A 20,229-nucleotide genomic window follows, 5' to 3' on the forward strand; every position below is an offset into this window, starting at 1 on the left:
AATGTGCGACCTAGACTCTGGCAATAGATAGGGCAGAAGCTGCCCGACAGGGCAGCAAGAGCACAGCTTGAAAGTGGTTTACTCCTGCTGATGGTTACCTCCATCTTGCAGGTGATGCCACTGCACAGACACGGGGTTCTCACTGCCTGCCTGAATGCTCCTTCTCACCTTGAGCAGTCACAGCAAAGGATTTCCAAAAAAAAAATTGGTTATGCTTCTCCAGGGAGGTTTAGATAACTTTATTGATTTAATGAGAATCAGAGGTGCGGATCGGAGCCCACAGGTTGTTCAGCAGTCCAGGTGTGGAAGGGTGATGTCTGGAGCCTGGGTCTGCAAGTCCACTGGGGAAGGTGGTGTGTTGGATTTACAGTGTCTGTAAATCCACGAGTCTGCTGGGGGCTGAAGAAGACAGCCTGTCCTGTGGCGAGAGGACTGTGTACGTGTATGGGCGGGAGGGCGGTAGGGAGGGAGGAATGGGGCTTGTTCCGCTGTCGTTGCTTTGCATGTTCTGCTTCATTGCATCCTGTGTCGTTCTGCTAAGCAGAGGGGATATGCTATGTTGGCACTGGAATGTGTGGCGACGTTTGCGGGCTGTCCCCCAGCGCAATCTTTGGTGTGTTGCTTGCTAACACAACTGAAACATTTCAATGTACATGTGATGAATAAATCTGAATGTGAATCGGGATACAGTTGATAATCTTCCTGTTGCTAAGTGGCTCTGATAAAATCTTCTGATTCTCTTCCCCAGGAATCAGATTTCACGCCTGCACAGTTGTCATCTTTAACACGAGATAAGCAAGAGCAGGTGGTGTGGATCTCCTATAACCTACCTTCCCTCTTCAGGCCAGGCGTACTTGTTTCACTTCACTTGTTATGGATATTGGTCAATCTGGGGAAGACCATATATGGCAGAGAGAAGCACACACCATGCTGTGCACCCTATGGCATTACACAAGAAAATACTCAGAGCTGATTTCCGAACAACAGCACAGTTACTGGACATTGCATCAGTATTATAAAAATACAAATCACACATAAACTCCATTTCAAATATTAATGAAGATCATGGTTTTACAAATATTGCCAACTTTAAAAACAGACGTCCAATATCAAATGAAATTCTGGTCTGGAATCTTAACACTTTTTATTAGACTGTAAAACAGTGATACAAGATGTAAAACAAAAACTTAGACTCAAACTGGAGCAACCTATGCATTATGGGTGAATACAAGATTCAAATCTACATTTTCAGGAAGACACAATCAGAACTAGGCCAACAATTGTCATGCAAAAGGACTTGAAGGAAATTTATAAAAGATGTACACTTTCAGCTGCTGAATTTTTCCTAAGCATGATGAAATTTCTACATTAACTGCCAGAGAATGTGCAGAGGGTACATTTTTGAACAATTTTAGTAGAGTGACTTGCTTGACATAGTCACTGCTTCAATGTGTCTAGAATCATGTATGGACACAGTACACAGTATATTATCAACTGGGTCTTGATAAAAGGCCTGGAAATTTGAGCTATTGTTACACATTTTTATGTACAGAAACAATTTTATTCATGATGCCATTATAGTGCATGAATCTGTGTGCAAGTGCTGGAGACCTGCAATAAAGGATTTTTATCCAATTTTGCTACTCTTTGGACATTCAAAGTGGGGACAGATCTGTTCATTCAGTGCACAATAATAGAGTGAAACTTGACTTCTAGGCATTCTTTTCAGACTTGTCTTTGCAACAGCTCAATAATTTCCAAGTCAGTTCACTAACCCCAGCTCATTATCTCCTTTTTAATGGAATTGGATCTCAAATAATCTCTGGGTTAATCCAAGTTCACTAGATAGCAGAGCAAATATTGTAAAAGAGAGTACTTATCGGAGAGACATATTGATTCGAATATTGCAGGCATCAGTACAGTACATAATGTTGGCTTAGTTCAGCTGTACACATTCTCAGAGCTTTCGTTTTGCTCTAAATTAACGTATTATACAACACACATCATTAAAGTTAACAACCAATAACAGCATACTCGAAATGACAACATATTGAAATGTTACATGTAGAATATGGAGAACTATCTTGCCGTTTCACTGATTTTCATTTTAGCAGCTAATAAAGTAATGTGACTAAAATACAGAGCATAATGTTAACACATGAAGTACTTGCACTATTCCTTAATTAGATGCACAAAAAAGCAAAGGTTAATCCCTCCCATAGGGTATACTAGAACTATCAGCTCAAAACATTTACAGAGCTACTGGGTTACTGGGAACCCACAGCACACCTTGTGTGCAATTCATTTGGCTGCATGGCATTCATTATGTACATGCTTTTGTTTCCATAGGAACACGTGTATTTTGACAAGTCTTTCATCATCTTGAGTAATTTTTCATTAGAGAAATACATTAAACAGCGATCATCACTGAAAACAAAGAGAGTAAGCAGGAGCAACGATGCGTCATTCAAACCACCAGCTGCAACAGAGGATAATAAAGTTGCCGCAGAAAACTGAGCAAAATTTGTCTTCCTCGCACTGCCCTCCATTCACACCACGAACACAGTACCACAGATGTTTTGCTAAGCAAAATACATTTGTGATAAAATATGTTTCTACAATATTTCTTCCCTTAATGCTGCTGTCAGAATGATGAAAAAGAATCTGTGAGCCCGCACGCTGTCACAACCACCCTTGTCCACCCTCCTGCTTACTCCTCGCTATCCACACAACTACAGCTAGTTGCTGACTCCTCTAGCGTTTTACAATATTTTTCAAGCCTGACGAGGCCGGGGGGGGTGGGCAACTTGGAGCTTTTGAAGAAAAGTCAGCCATATTCTGATCCTGGAGGACCTCTGATTATGTTGAAATAGCCAGCCAAGGCACCAAAGTCTATATAAAGAGAGCGGTTCCGTTTTCCCACAGTTGATTCTTCTGTGCTGCACATGGAATTATCTGGAATTAAAGTAAAAGCAAGTTAGGAGAGCCAATCTTTATAAAGCACTCTCAAGCTTCAAGACCGACAATATCTGATGTTATGGACTCGAAAGGAAACAAAAATAAACTTGTTGTTTCATTGTCAGGGTCTCAACTCTCAGGCTTCAGCCTGGCAGATTCTACAGTTCCTCTGGCCAGCAAGTAAAGGTTGCAACAAGCAATCCGCTGGGGGAAACCCAGTGGGTCGAGCAGCATCCGTAGGATTAAAGGAATTGTCGATGCTTCAGATCAAAACACTGCATCAGCCTCCTTCTGGAGAAATTCTGATGCAGAGTTTCGACCTGAAACGCCGACAATTCCTTCCCTCCCACAGACGCTGCTCGACCTGCTGAGTTCCTCTGGCAGATTGTCTGCTGCTTCACATTTCCAGCATCTACTTTCTCTTGTGTCTCTGAGTAATTGCTGCAGTTTTTGGCTAACAAAGGGAGTTCCAAGAACTAATTTGTACCAAGTGACACTGAAGTTCCAAGGTCATTGTATCTACAGCTGGGTCCCACTCCTTGCTGAGGAAGCTGACTGGCCAATTGCACTGATGAATTCCAAAGGGATGGCAGAGCAACATGTCCAAAATGGCGGTCATGGCAGTTCAACTGGCATAACTAATGTAGATGTAATGAGCAGAATGTGCTGCATCGCCTGGGAAACCCTCAAGAACTCACCCCAAAGCAATCCTAGACAATGCAAGTAGGAACCCACTCCTGACACTCCAGCAAAGCTTGTCTTTGATGCAGGACGGACACCAGAGTTGCCCCAAGTACAGCTTTCCAGTTACCAGAAATCTGTTTGCTTCCTCCTGCTTTGGCCCAAGAATCTTGGCTCAACAAACACATCACAGTTTGATGACCTTCAGTTTGGCTTTGGGCACAGTGCTATGCAGACTGCTGGTGCAAAACAGGTTTGGTAACATTACATCAAGGACTGCGTTGAGATTATACTTACAGTATAACAGTAAACAGAATTGTTTACCTAATCTCCTTTCCCAGAAGATACTATGCAGCGGAAGTTTCCATCTGCTACATTTAAATTCTGTTCTTAGTTTATGTATGCCTTATATTTGTCAAAGGACTAATTTATTCTGTTTTATTAAAGGCATAGACACTGTTTTGTCAGCATACAGCAAAAGAGCCTAATCAAGTGTAAAGCATTACACAATCAGTTGCAAACAATGCAATGTCAGATTTATGCTCCCACTTTCTTACGAGAGATGATTCATATCACCACCACCACCTGTGAAGGATATTCCTTCCTTTTGCTGTGTATGAGATCTAAATATCTGCACACCGAAGCAAAGCCAACTTCTATCTGTATATTCAAAAATATTTTTGAGAAGTTAATGGCTCATGTAAAGTTTCCTGGATGTGGAAGGAAACATACGAATTCATGAAAAGAATCAGTGATTTATAGGCAGCTCTGCATGTTTGTTATACAGTGTCTGTGTTAATAGTTATCATCGACATAAACAGGAATCTTAATCCCAAGTCACAGCTTCTGTGGCCCGGCTTCAATTCTGACCTCCGGTGCTACCTGTGTGGAGTTTTCAGTGTCCCTGTGACCGCAGAGGTTTCCTTTGTCTGCCCTGCCTTCCTTCCCTATCTGTGCTTTAGCTTTCGATTTAGAGATACACCACAGTAACAGGGCCTTCCTGCCCACTGAGCCTTTGCCACCCATGTGACTAATTCATCTACTCATGGTGCACCTTTGCAACGTGGCAGGAGACTAGGGCACCTGGAGGAAACCTACACGGTCGCGGGGAGAACATTCAAATTCCTTACAGACAGCAGCACTACTGAACGCAGACTGCTGGCTCTGTAGTTACGTTTCCCTAACTGTGTGCTGTACCATGCAGTGGCTGTTGGCTACTGGAAGCTGCTCCTAGGTAGGTGGCCTGTGGGAGAATTGAAGTGGGTATTAAAAAGCATGTATTAAGAGTATATAATTCAGGGAAATAAGTTGGGGAGTAAGACTGATGGGAATGGGTTTTGAACATCAGAGAAAATCAGCTGAATGCCTCTTTACGTATCATATGGAAACTACCTCGAACGTGTTTTGTTCTCCCTGCCGACTGACTGTTAAACTTGGTTGACTTTACTTTGGATAGGAGGGGTGCAAAGATGAAAGATGAAATATTTTTGGAGTCACAAAAGAATTCAGATGCTGGAATCGGGAACAACAGACAATTCAATGGATCTCAATGGATCGAGCAGCTTCTGTGAAGCAGAAGGGAATTGTCAACGTTCCGATTCAAAATGCAAGATCTCGACCCAAAATGTCAACACCTCCCTTCCTCACACGAATGCTGCTTGTCCCAGTGAATACTGCCAGCAGATTTTATTGCAACAACAAACAATAATTTAGTTCTAGGCACATGGCACAAATAAATCCCCATGGAGCCTTACTACCAATAGTCTCATCTATCACTCTTGAAGTACAGTATTGACTGAACAATGGGCAGAGGAAAGCAGAAATCCAATGGCGGGGATGGGACTGGTGGTAAATGCAAAATTGAGCGTGAAGTTTTTGAGCAGCGAGTTCAGAATAGGTGAAGCAACAAAAACGACCCTGTCAGTGTAAGGTAACAAGTGTTGGCTGAAAATTACACTTAGCCAGCTCTTGCATTGGGACAATCGACTCTGTCACTCAGGTCACAGTGCTCCACAGTCTGAGTAGAAATTCCTTTTTTGTTATTTTGAACAAACCACTTAATGTCTTCAGATGACATGCATTTGTTTGCTATTTAAACAAGGTCTATTTTACAATCTATTTTAACCCAAGCATGTTATTTATTATGGATCATAAACAGTGGAAACACTGTGCCTAATGTTGAAGCTAACCATTGTCGTCAAGACATTCTTCCTGTCAATGTGCTTTTTATTTCTGTTTATATGTCTAATACTCTAGCCAACGCAAAAAAAAATCTGAATTTTATCCTGAATTTGAACTGAGATACCCAAATCTGTGTGATTGGCTACAGTATTTGTTTTCAATTATATTTTTCTTATTATTATCCCATCTGATATGCCTTAAGGTCCTGGTATCCATTACTCAAATAGATCCACCCTCTGTAAGTCACGTCAGCAGCATTCCTTATGAGCACGTGACCTAGTGGAGGCCTTTCAGTGAGTTACTGAGGAATGTTGTATTGTTAGAGGAGGTGCCAATTTTCAGATCGCACATCAAATCAAAGCCTTCTTGAACAAGTCTGTTCTCTCCAGAAGACATTAAAATCCTGTGATCACTTGAAGGTCATTTCACTGGAAATTTAGTTTTGCTCCTGCCTCACAATCAAGATCAGGATCAGACTGATGTGTAATATCATCAGCACATGTCACGAAATTAGTTAACCTTGTGGCAGCAGTACAATGTAATACATTATAATAGAAAAAAAACATGAATTGCAGGAAGTATATATAAATAATGGTTAAATTAAATAAGTAGTTGAAAAATGGAAATAAAAAAGTAGTGAGGTAGTGTTCATGGGTTCAATGTCCATTCAGAAATCAGGTGGCAGATGGGAAGAAGCTGTTACCAAATCGCAGAGTGCGTGCCTTGCCTTAGTAATTGTTATGTTGTGATTCTGATCAGATTTCTGTGCCCTGTCTCTTACTTTACCACAAAGGAGTTCCCCTTCTATAAACCACTAGAGAGACCTCAATGATTTTGAGAAATTCTACTCGAATTGATTTTCGTACTTGTTGGTTCACACAAGATCACACAGAGAAGGGACGGCGTTCGTCCTACTGTTTTAAAGTGCAGGGTTCGGAGGAAATCAGAGGTAATAGCACTTCGTTCTCAGTCAATGATCAATTAGCAGGATCAGAAGTAGAAGCTCTGGAACACTTTCCGCCCTCCCCAAGACAAAGACGGTGAGACTAATTACTGCAGTCAAACCCTGTAGAAAAGAGTCAACAGATTTTCCTTTTGTAGATAGAGCACCACTGAAGCTAACAGTGAGGTGTTGTAGTATTATAACCTAACTTGCCCATCATCAGACTGAGTGGGTGCAATGCCATTTTCACTTCCCAGCATAATAATGAACAACGTGATACTGAACAGAAAGTAACATGACCGTGCACCCAGTCCTCCAGGTTCCACAACTTGAGTGGGGCTAAAATGACCCACTCAAGTTGCTTCCAAAAAACCTTTAATTCCCTCATCCCTAAGAAAATGAAAGGGCGTACCACAAATTTGCTCAGGCAGCTCCAGCTCTTTTCTCCTGAAGGTACGATTTAGCTCAAAGAGCGCTGAGTCGAGGCTCTGGCAGCGTGGCTGATCTTCAGCTGGTTGGTTCAGTACTTCGTGCTTCATCAGCTCTGCTGCAGACCAGCGTTCCTTTGGGTTTCTCTCCAACGCAGCCTCAATGAGTCGCCTCATGGCCGAGCTGCAATCCTCCGCAATATCTTCTAACGGTGGAGCCTGTTTGTGGATCTTCAGAAGAACAGAATTGATCAAAAATAAATGTAGATTTTACAAACTAGAAATGAAATAAGAAATACCTTTTTACATTTGATATTTTTACATTTTTACACTTTCTTATTAATTTTCACTCAAGTCCTTACAGCGTTTTGGTTTTTCATACCCATTGTGTGCAATTCTGGTCACTGTGCATTACAGGAAGAGATGTATGCCCCGGCTAAGGACTACAGAACTCAAGGTCACAGATTCAAGATAAGGGGTATGCTATTTAAGTCTGAACTGAGGAGAAATCTCTTCACTTTAGAAAGGGTGCAGAAGAGGTTTACCAGGATGCTGCCTGGATTAGAGGGTGAGCTAAAAGGAGAGGTTGGACAAATTTAGGTTGTTTTCTTTAAAGGGTTGGAAACTGAGGGGACATCTAGTGGAAATTTATAAAAGTATAGAAAGGGTTAACAGTCAGAATCTTTTCCCAGGGTAGAATGAAATACTTGAAAAACATTAAGGTGAGAGAATGAAAACTTAAAGGAGACGTACAAGACAGATTTCTTACGCAGAGAGAGGTGGGTACCTGTGTGTTGATGGAAACAGATACAATAGTGGCATTAAAGAGGATTTTAATAAATAGGCATGTGATTATGCAAGGAATGGAAGGATATGAATCATATACATGCAGAACAGATATAACTTAATTTGGCAGTACCCTAGTTGTGATCTCACTAAGATCCTAGATACAGTAATTCCAATAAGATATTCCTACATTTACACTCAAGTATTCTTTCAATAAACACCACTGTGCCATTTCAAGTCAAAGTCTGTCACGAGCCTTTGTGGCCCATCAGGCCGGTGCTTATGCCAGTGTCTGTGGCGTGAAGCGACTGAGAGTATGAGACTCCTCCCCCCCCCCCGATAGGACGCCAGTCTATCACGAGGTTAACCCCCAGTATTTGCCGGTATCCATTTTCAGCTGGGTGGACTGGAGCAGTGTGTGGTTAAGTGCCTTGCTCAAAGACACAACACGCTGCCTTGGTCGAGACAGGAACCCACGACCTTCAGATCATGAGCCCAACCCCCTAACCACTTGGCCATGCACCACACTGTGCCATTTGCCTTCTAAAGTACCCACTGCATGTTAGTTTTCAGTAGCTTATGTATAATGATGCTCAGATTCCTTGAGTGTTAATGTTTTCCAGTCCCACCATCCCTTTGACTTCTTTCACTTATTCCGGTTTCCCGTAATCCGTGCCTTGGTCACACACCCAGTTATTTTTCAATTTTAAGATAGGAATCCACAGTTTTACATCAATTACAGGGACCAATTTCAATGCAAATCAAATAGATTATCTCCTTATCCCATGTAGATGATCATAACAAACACTGCATTTGTTTGATTTTTAAAATATATTTAAATTTGAAACAATCCCTGCTTTTTATTCAGATCTTTTGTGGTGGAAACTTACAATGTACAGATATGATGGGTAGGCTGATCTCGGGTATCTCTTCACCCAGGGCGGATTTCCAGTCTGCATGTGGATAATCGTAGAACCGAGACTGTAGATGTCTGATTTTGTTGAATGTCCTCTGCAGGTAATAACTTCTGGACTCATATAAAACTAAAATTGAAATATGTATACTGTAAATCTAAGGTTAATTTACTCTCATGGATTATAATTACTCTCACAATATCTTTCCATTTGGCAATTACAGAACCACTGAGATATAAACACGAGGAAATCTGCAGATGCTGGAATTTCAAGCAACACACACAAAAAGTGCTGGTGAACGCAGCAGGCCAGGCAGCATCTATAGGAAGAGGTACAGTCGATGATTTGGGCCGAGACACGTCGACTGTACCTCTTCCTATAGATGCTGCCTGGCCTGCTGCGTTCACCAGCATTTTTTGTGTGTGACCACTGAGATATAAATGTTTTTACCCTCTATCCATACAATACACACCTGCGCTAAGAATATTTAGTGACCACAGAATTAGTCATTTTAAATATGAAATCATTACTACTCAGTCCAAAAAAGAAAGCTGGTCAAAAGGATTTCATATTGAATTCAGATAATATTACTTCTGTATTGTCTGGAGAATGTAAAATTTCTACACAGATCAGATCATGCAATCTGTGTCCAGTGTACAGCCCTCAATTCAAGAGTTACACTCCATGTTTAGACATACAAGGATCCACTCTTCAGTATCTTTAAAAATGTGTGGAAAGTATTTCACATTCAACGCAAGTCAAAATCAAACTAAAAGTTATTATCAAATTAACATATGATATCATATACTACCTTTAGATTCATATTCTTGCAGGCATCTACAGGAGTGTTAAGAAATACATTCAGAACCCCCATAATGATTTCCCCCTTTAACTAATAAATTAAACTTCAGAATAGTCTTTAGTTGATCTTTGGCATCTAGACCATCCCCTGTCCACCGCAGCACAAAGCAGAGAAATTGAGCGGTTTCTATATACACTGAATAGATATAATGTCATATTAATCAGTTGAAAAGGAACAGAAAGTACAAGACATCAGCAGAAAACTATTTATAGTCACAGTTTGCCCAATGTACCAAGTTGTACATTGTACATTGTACCAAATATATTAACAATCTATGTTAAGCACTTTTACTATTCATCAATGTGCTACACAAGTACATGAAGAATGTTTATAAAGTAGAATACACAAAAAATGCTGGAGGAACTCAGTGAGCCAGGCAGTGTCTATAGAAAAGGATACAGTCGATGTTTTGGGTCAAGACCCTTCAGCAAGATTCTTTTCCATAGATGCTGCCTGGCCTGTTGAGTTCCTCCAGCGTTTTGTGTATGCTATTTGGATTTCCAACACCTGCAGATTTTCTCTTGTTTGTGTTTATAAAGTATACTCCATGTAGAATACAAGGTCAAATTATATGGTTAGCACTCTTTTTAATAAACCAATAAATGGAAGATAAATATGATCATAGTGTTATGGTTTAGGAATCAAAAAATCTCAAAATTCCACCAGGTCAGTGTGAGAATTTGAATTTAAAAGGGGAAAAGTTGTTGTTAGAATGGTATAAAGATGGATTATAAACACTAATGTTCAATTTTGTAACCAAATAGAGTATTTGCTCCTTATATAATATAGCTCATTTCATGTTTTATTCTGATTAAGACACTCATAATCTTTTGTAATCCCACCTGGAGTTTTTAGCCTGGTAAATGTTCTCTGGAGACAACAGACAGATTTGCCTTGGATTGAAATTTGGACAAACTTTGGACCATAACTAAGTCACATCTAAAGTAATTAGAGATATATATAGTATATAGCATGGAAATATGCCTTTGGCCTAATTTATTCATGTTGACCAAGATGCTTATCTATGCTAATCCCATTTGTCTGTATTTGACCCATCTAGGCCTTTACCATCCATGTATATATATAAATACCTTTTAAACATTGCAATTGTGTCTGTCTCTACCACTTCCTCTGGTAGATCATTCAATATACCAACTATCCTCTCTGTATGAAAAGATTGCCCTTAGAGCCTCTTTCAACCTATTGTATCTTAGACTCCCTTACCCTGACTATCTACGCCCTTTAGAATTTTATAAAACTCTAAAAGTTCTAGAATTAAAACTTCTATAATTAAAAGTTCTAGAATTAAAAGTTCTATAATTGTTGTAAGGGTTTTCCAAAATCAGCATCCTTCACTCTGTGAAAAAATTCCTGCCTATGCAATCGGTACCCCAGTCCAAGTGACAGTCCTATTAACCTTCTCTTCATTCTCTGTAGTTTAATCATATCCTTCCTATAGTATGGTGACCAGAATTGCACACAATACTCCAAGTGTGGCCTAACTAACCACTTGTGCAACTGTAACACAACATCACAACACCTATACTCAATGCCTCAGGTGACATATACAGCATATACCTCCCTCACCACTCTGTCTGCCTGTGTTGCTACTTTCAGGAAACTATATACTTGTACCCCAAGGTCTTGCTGTCTAATAACTCCCCCGCCAGGGCCCTGCCATTGATGCGTATGTACCCCAAGGTCTTGCTGTCTAATAACTCCCCCCCCCCAGGGCCCTGCCATTGATGCGTATATAGCAACACACAAAATGTTGGAGGAAGTCAGTTGACCATAGTTGAAAATAGACAGAACTTCTTGGGTCTAGACTCATGGATTGGAAAGAAACAGGGAGGTAACCAGAATAAAAAGATGGGGGGATAGATAGAGAAGGAGCTGGTGGGTGGGTGATAGGGGGTTTCCAGATGAGAGGGGGACAACAGGCAGTTGAGGGGGGTGAGGAGTGGGAATGGTACAAGAAGTTGGGAGGTGATAGGTGGAAGTGACAAAGGGACAAAGAAGATGGAATGTGATAGGAGAGGACAATGGGTCATGTAATAAAGGGACACCAAAGGGAGAAATGGGTTGTGGTTAGATTGGGAGGATGGCAAGAGAAAGAGAAGGGGGGCTAGGGTGGGAGGGATAAGAGAAATCAAAAGAAGTGGGTGGGGGGGGAGAGACAGAGGGGTGCAGAAGTTAAGAGAAGTCAATGTTCATGCCTTCAGGTTGGAACTACCAAAGTGAAATATGAGGTGTTGTTCCTCTAATCTGCATCTACCCTCAACCTGGGAGTAGAGGGGGCTGTGGGCAGACATGTTGGTATAGGAGTGAGAAGTGGAATTAAAATGGCTGGGCACTGGGAAATCCCAGCTGTTAAGGCAGTTGGAGCAAAGGTACTCAATGAAGCAACTCCTCCCCCCACCCACCAGCTTGTGTTGGGTCCCACTCCAGGAGCAGCAGCTGCAATAAATGATCCTCACAGATTCACATTTGAAGGAATGGCTCACCTGAAAGGGCTCTTTAAAGTCCTTAATGGTGTTGAGGGTGGTGTAGGGGCAGGTATTAACACTCAGGGATAAGTGCATGGGGGTGGAGGGTGGAGGGTGGAGGGTGGAGGGTGGGGGGGGGGTGTATTGTTTAACTTCCCAAAATGCATCTCTTTGCACTTTCCTCAGGCAATCCCTTCCTTAGCTTCTCACCTGATCTGAGCTTAAACAACTTTCTTCACTGTTCACTACACCACCAAGTTTGGTGTCATTTGCAAATGTTCTAATCCTCCCACCTACATTCTCTTCCAAATCATAGTCGACCCAAAACCGATCCCTATGGTACACCACCAATCTGAAAAGCAATCCTCTACTACCAGTCTGTCTCCCCATGCCAAATCATAGTGCATATTGCCATTGATTTTGCTTGTTTTGGATAATCATGGATAATTAAAAAACTATTTAAACTTAAGTAACTATTTCCACTAAAATCATTAAAAGCACACACAAATTATTTTTTTAAATGATTAAAAAATAACAACCTTATTGCTTCCTGTCTACAAGTACATAATCCCCAGTGAAATCAGTGGCCATTCAGATGACTCACCATGTCTGATTGATGCATTATCTTTAAGGTAATTCTCCAGGGTAACACTGGAAAATCCTATCAAAGCCTTGCCACTGGACTTCATGAAAAATCTGGTGAAAGCCTGCATCCTCTACAACAGTTAACAATCTTTAGGATCCACATTTGTTGGTAGAACCTATTTTTCTGGACTTCTGTTTATCCCATTTTAAAGACACACAATGAGGTAGCATTCATAAATGCTACTAAAGGCAGCAATCTGTCCTTTGAAATTTTTACAGTAATTTACAAGAATAAGATAAAAGCTGTTTGGGTAATTCCATCCAATATCTTTTATCTGGAATGAATTCTTTACTGATGAAAAATACATCATTAATTTCTCAATTTTCAAAAGAAAAAAAATGAATTGGAAGGAGTTCATCTGGTATCTATTAATGAGTTCCTTGCCTTTTATGCTTAGAAATAAACTTCATTAAGTGGAAGGAGAAACAGAATTAACAGTTCGGGTCAATGACCTTTTTCTAAGACCGCGAAGAAGAGGAAATGAGTTAGTTTGCATCCCTTCCCCCATCCTCTCTGCAAATTAAACTATTTGTACACCAAGTTCTTACAAGGATATTTGACCTGAAGTTTTAACTTTGTCACTCAGTTCATACGTTTCCTAATACTGATTTTAGTATTTTCTATTCACGTTCAGATTTGCAGGTTTCTGCTTGTCACCTTTGACTGAAATTGATTGAACTTTACCTCTCTTCAAATAAGCCATGGGGTGGGGGGGGGAGCATCCCATGGCTTAATGCAGCTTTAAATAATTGATAAACTATTACTAACACCGCTAGACTCATTCCCATTCATGTTATCTTCTATCAATATTTTCACCTTTAACGTCACTAGCAACGTTTCCTTGGCACTTTGACCAACTCTTGAGCAATATCCACACTTCTCTCTAGCTGTGACTGGATAATGTCTGTGATCAAAGAACCTAGGGATGCTTAGACCCCCACCCCCCCCCCACCCCAGGAGCCCTGACACTCATCATTTAAACTGCTTCCTCCCATGAGGTCAGTTCAACAGACCTTGCACAGAGTCTGGGCCAATTTGACACTCTGGCTCATCCATAATGAGTGGGGCCTTAGAATCAGAGTCAGAATCAGGTTTAATATCACTGGCATAGGACACAAAATTGGCTGCTCAGAGATAGTATCTATAACATTCCCAGTTTGTATTCAGTAATCAGTTGAAATAGTTTGTACACGTCTCTGTACCTTCGCAATAACTACCCTTGTAATTCCCCTGCTGCTATGCTCTTCCCATGTCATTGTGTAACTTTCTGTTGAGAAACCACTGAAGCATTTCTAGACTCCCTCGCTGCTCCCTGCATTTGGCTCTGTATGGTTGACCAGCCTTATCTCCAATATCAGATCATAAAGCAGGTAAGCACAATGTAGTAAATCATAAGAATGTAAGAACTCAACTTGCTCCACAATATAACATGATCACCACTGTTCTGATCTGGGCCTCAACTCCCTCATTAATCCTGGAATCCCTAATAGTCCAAAAATATGTCTATCTGGTCCTTAACTATACCTAATGATCAAACTTCCACAATTTTCTGAGATAGAGAATTCAAAACATTCACAACCATATCTCTCTGGAATGCACCGTCACAAATGCAAATCTTGCGTTATATGCTTTCACGTCTTTATCAAGATTCTTTTTCTTTAGTTTTCTATAGACCTTCATGCTGGCTCTAATTTTGCATTGCGACACCCGGCTTGAAATCTTGCGCATAAAAATGTTGCAATAAAGGATCTAGGGCTTTCCCAGCATATGTGACAAATAAACTCTTGTCCTGCTTCCAGCTGGGTACAGGTATTAATTATAATTGACGTTTTGATGACAACATGATAAGATTATTTGGAGCAAATGTTTGCTGAACACAAGAGTGCTTGGGTTCAAAATTCCCTTGTTCTAACCTTCATTTGACCACTTTCTATATTTCCCTACACTAGGCCCCCTCTGAACGGTTCTCAGCTATTGCCACTATAAGCCATAAAATGGGTATGTTCCCAAAGATGCCATAAGATCATTCACATAAGAAGCAAACACCAAAAGTGGAGAGGGTCTGCCAGCAGAACTTTGTGAAATATCCCACTATTATAAAAATACATCATCAGAGATATAGGCACTCCAAATTGTTAAAGCAGTTAAAAACAGAAATCCCTAAAAGGAATTGAAACCTCAGTTCTGAGGTCATGCAAAATAACAGGTCTGCTGATTCCGCTACAGTTTCTGTACAGTTTCCAAAATGTATCAGAAACACTATTGCCATTTTGTAGTTGCAGAGGACTAGAGAATGCAAAGAGCTAGAAAAACACAACATATATTAAATTACCTTCATGCTTTTAAAAATTGGGGAAGCGTTAATATTTCAGAGATACACAGAAAGAGAATCAAAGCTAAATCCACCCAGTTTGTAAGAACTCAAGGGATGAAACATGATAGATAAAAAAAAATACTGGCTTATATAACTGAAGTGTTAGTTTCAGACTAATCATTCTTACCTCTGTCCCTCGAATATCTCTGGGAATGTAGATTTCTTCAGTCATCTGTACAGTGAGTCCAAAATCTACCAGCACAGCTTTGGTTGACATGAGAACTATGTTGCTGGCTGTGAGGAAGAGACCAAATCAGTTATTATTCCACCGCTTCTTTTATGCACCAATATCTTTTAGCAGAGTTGTTGCTATCCACACATCTCAAAAAAAAGACTTACGTTTAATGTCATGATGGATGACTCTTTTGGAATGTAGGAAGTCAAGGGCTTTGAGGACATGTTTAGTCAACCATATGATTTCATATTCCTTCATTGGCCCACAGCTTTCCAGTTTTTCCAAGACGGAGCCTCCCTCTCCTGCCTCCATGAAGAGGTGTATGGTCTCATTCCAGAGTAAGGCCCCATACAATTCTGCAATGTTCTCATGCTGGAACCGTGCTTGGATCTTAATGTCAGCAGGTTTGAAGTATTCCATCGGTATCTTAGAATTAAAAAGAAAATGCACTGTGTAATTAAAGAAATTGGATTTGCAATACATATATATACGATATCAAATACAAAGAAACACATTTATTTCTGCTCTTTTCCTGTCTATGTTATACAAATAGCTTATATTGATGTGAGAATATAGACTGCCAACATTTCAACAGTATTTCAACATTTAGGGAGTGCCACACATTCCACATCAGCTGACCTGCAGACTTTTGAGCAAACGTTTATATGATGCTGAACAGCAAACTCTAAGCCACTCTATTACATCCAAAGGATAATGAGGTCAAGTAAATAAATCCCTGTCAATGGCAACAACACCAAGTTATGTTTTGTTTTCCAGCCCAGCCAGCTCAGTAAAGTAGCTCACAGTCTATCTCACCACAACAGCCTCCTGGGGAATTCCTTCCACTAATACGTATTGCAGGAATTAAGGGTACTGTTATCAAAGATAGGATTTTCATGAAAAAACATGTTGTAAATTAAAAACTTTCCTCTTACTTTGATTTTTTTTGTAATTTCCTTTCAGCTTTCCCTTTGCTACAACTGTCCTATTCCAACTGAATGAGAACTTTTATTTACTTAGAGATTCACCACTGTCACAGGCCCTTCTGGCCCAATGAACCCGAGCCACCCAACTACACCCATGTGACCAATTAACTGACTAATATTTGGAATGTGGGAGGAAACGAAAGCACCAAGAGGGAACCCGCGCAGTCACGGGGAGAACGTACAGACGGCAGCAGAGCTGAACCCAAATCACTGCCACTGTAAAAGTATTATGTTAACATCTACACTACTGTGTCACCTATTGTCAATTGTAACATGCAGATATTTGAGGAATTTATTGCAGATATTTGTAAATGAGTTTAAATGTTTAGATAATAACTGCCTTGATAGAAATAGCAGTATCCTGGTGCTTCAGTTGATGTTCCACATACTCATTTATCTGCAAAATACACCCTTGTATTAATTAATGATACTGCTGAATATGTGAAAGCAAACTGTTTTGCAGCTTGACTGCAGTTGTTTCATGTTCTGCATTCCATTCAGAAAGTTCAGCAATATGCACTGTGATCTAATTTTAAAATAAGCCTCATAAAAATATAAATACTGAAGAATCAGGACATCTGGCCCTTGGAGTCTTCTCCAAATTCATTAAACTGATGGCTGAACGTTTACTAGTATGCTGTTTTCTTGCATTATTCCCATATCTCCTCCCTCCCAAAAATCTCTGCTTTGTATGAACTCAATACAGAGTTCCAAAGATACACCATCAACTGCATGAAAATATGACTTAAAAGCTTGTTATTGCGACAAGTACTGTGAAGAAGTTCTGTTTTGTGTGCTCTTCATGCTGATCATGCCGTGCATAAATTCATTAAGGTAGGAGAAAGAAAACCAAATGCAAAATATAGTGTAGCAGCTACAGAAAAAGAAGTGCAGAGAAGCCAGAAAGAAAATGGATGTCAATGAATGGCTTGCACCTTATTCTGAGATTGCAACCCCTAGTTCTAGATTTCTCACTAACAGGACTTACATGGTCTGCAGTGAGCCAGCTGACCCCTCAAGAGATTTTTTTAAGCTCCAAGGAGACCCCTCATTCTTTTAAGCTACAAAATAAGTCCACTTCTTAAAGAACACATTTGCATTCCTTCACCAAAGTTAAACAGAAACACAAGGAGAGCTTCCTCAGCTTATGCAACTATAGGAATGCATGGATGCCCAAATGTCTGAAAACTGAGGACAAAGCACAGACTGGTAAAGGTATCTGCCCCATTTAAGGTACCTTCTCTTGTGTCAAATACTTGGAGAAACCAATGAAATTTTAAAGATCAGGAATAGAATTAGCAAAAATCTGATCCAGGCTAACTATTATTGTGGCAAATTTAAAAGCAGACTGCAAACTAAGGGAAGTCACATGGAAATTATTTCTACATAAAGAACAATGGTGCAAGTTCCAGTAACATAACTCTAAAATGAGAATACATGATTTAAGGGTCAACTAATTGTTTTACTGAGAAGAGAGCTTACAGGATGTGATGATGTACATATTGCACATGATTTTGAAGACTAACCAAAGAATTGAATTACCGTGCCATCATTACCACTATTACCAAACCGACTGCATTGTGTAAATACATTCTCTGAAGTTGAATATGTATTTCTGTAAGGGAGGAAGTTTGACTTAGACATTTCTTTTGCAGCTTACCAATTTACACGCCATGCGCTTTTTTGTCTTCTCATCTTGTGCAAGGTGGCACTTTCCAAAAGTACCTCGAGGAATGTAGCCAGGCCCGATATTTCTATGGGCAAATTTCCATGGAAACAAGGAGACATCAGTGTTGACCAGATAATGCCCATTGTTGATAGTTATTGCCGTCTGTTAAATAAATGAATGGATTGATAATTTAACATTGCGGAAGTAAATTCTCAGGCCATTATCGTTTTGCTCTTTAGTGGGAATGTACTGTGTGCAAATTAGCCGCTGTCTTTCTCACTGCGCTACACTGATAGCACTATAATTGTGGAACACCAAGGACTGCATTGTAAAAAGGGCGAATTTGTTTCTTTTGAGAACAATTTAGAATCAACAATCAAGAATTACAGTAAGAAAAAGAATTTATGTCAACAACCCATTTCGCTACATGGATTAAAAATGCATTCATCAACCTACATCAAATGTGTTGAGAAATAAATTTAAGTTAGCTTAAGATGCATAATATTTTCTACTGCCACTGAACGTGACACTTCAGTGCACCACGGAGAAAAACTGGTAAAATGCCATCTTCTGTATGAGATAAAGCATCTCGCAATATTTAATAAATATCTAGACCAGCACTTGAATTTCCGAGAAAGTTACAGATCAAGCGCTGCTAAGTAGATTGGTATTGAAGAGTACTTGACGGTCGGCAAGGAAAGTATATATAGCTTTGCAGGTCAGGCTCTTTTCCATAGATGCTGCCTGGCCCGCTGAGTTCATCCAGCATTTTGTGTGTGTTGCTTAGATTTCCAGCATCTGCAGATTTTTCTCTTGTTTGCTATATGACTCTACCTCTTTGACAGGTGGAGGTGCAGGCTCCCGTCGTGTCAGGAACTTTCCCCCGACCGCAGGAAAACATGTATGCATTCCCTAACGTAATTTTGAAAACAAACTTTTCGAAAACAGACCACCTGGGTCATTTACGGCACTGCCATCTGTGAGGTCTTGCCGCGACATTACAATAGCGACCACCCTAAGTGGCATAAACGCAGTTTTTCTCTTACACCGTTTTGAACACATTTAAAATGGTCTACATCCGCTTCAGTAAAACTTCCTATGTTATCGGTCCCGAAGCAACACGCAGTAAATAATTGCTTATCGTAAGTAAATTTATAATGTTTGACAAGTGTTGTTGGATTTGCAAATTCCTCACCTTATTCAACATGACTCCTGCCTGGTAGTTTCTGTCCCGTTTAAGACTATGGGAAGTGCTTGACACCTGATTAGCGAAGTTGAGTAAGTCCTCCACCGTTCCATATCTGACAGTGGCGAGCAAGTTCGATTGCAGACTGTCCCCAGCTTCCTCCTCTTGAACACCCCGCTCTAGTTCATCGGAGCCCTGGGTCAGCCCCAGGAGATTCTGCTGGTATAGCGCCGTGCACTCCTCCAGCGGGAAGAGCACTTCCAGCGCATCCATCATGTCGTCCATCCGTTCTAGAAGCAGTTCCAAACTTGCGTTCTCGATGCTCTCGGTAAACATGGAATCCATCGCCTTTTGTCGCTCCGGGCCGTCCGTGCTGAGCATAAGGGGTCGGCAGGTACCATCAGCACAGCGGGCTGCTCGGTAGCACAAAGCTCACCCCTGCCGCTGCTCCCGGCGTCTGAGACATACTCTGCTGATCGTTGGCCAGCCAGACTGAGTGACGCGCTGGGATCCCCGGGCACATAGACGTATGGGGCGTTGCTGCCTCGCAGTTTTCAGTACGTGGAAATCAGCGGGGGCGGAGGGTAAAGCGCCTGGGGTTGCCCCAGATCTGAAAGTCACAAAAATATCGCAACACTATCAATGTCAGCAAAGCCTCCAGTGATTAAACACATGAACGGTTTATGCTACCATTTCAGTTCAAGCAATCGTTTATTAACATATATTAATTCAAGTTAAACAGCCATGGGGTAAGGGGGCTGATGTGGAATAGAAACTTAATCAGACTTTGCCCTTCCATATTGTAGTAAAGGACACGAGAGACTGAGGATGCTGGAATCCGGAGTGACACAGGATGCGGATAAAGAGTCTCGACCCGAAAGGTCGACTGCCCATTTCTCTTAACTGACCCTCTGAGTGCCTCCAGCGTCTTGTTTGTTGTCAGAGCTCCCAGAA

The 20,229-nt window shown here is 40.7% G+C and overlaps 1 protein-coding gene across 1 annotated transcript; it reads right to left on the reverse strand.

Annotated features, from left to right (window-relative positions):
* Positions 1-1,047: 1,047 nt before the first annotated feature.
* map3k8 (mitogen-activated protein kinase kinase kinase 8) lies at positions 1,048-19,967 on the reverse strand. Its single transcript, XM_063042409.1, has 7 exons — positions 19,285-19,967; positions 18,081-18,251; positions 15,599-15,860; positions 15,387-15,493; positions 8,868-9,020; positions 7,176-7,422; positions 1,048-2,955 (listed from the first exon to the last, which is right to left on the reverse strand). Exons 1-7 carry the CDS (start codon positions 19,654-19,656, stop codon positions 2,828-2,830), a joined length of 1,440 nt encoding a protein of 479 aa, XP_062898479.1. The 5' UTR covers positions 19,657-19,967; the 3' UTR covers positions 1,048-2,827.
* Between the last annotated feature and the right edge of the window lie 262 nt (positions 19,968-20,229).

This window comes from Mobula hypostoma, chromosome 3 (assembly GCF_963921235.1).
Source record: "Mobula hypostoma chromosome 3, sMobHyp1.1, whole genome shotgun sequence".
In the NCBI taxonomy this organism is placed as follows: domain Eukaryota; kingdom Metazoa; phylum Chordata; class Chondrichthyes; order Myliobatiformes; family Myliobatidae; genus Mobula; species Mobula hypostoma.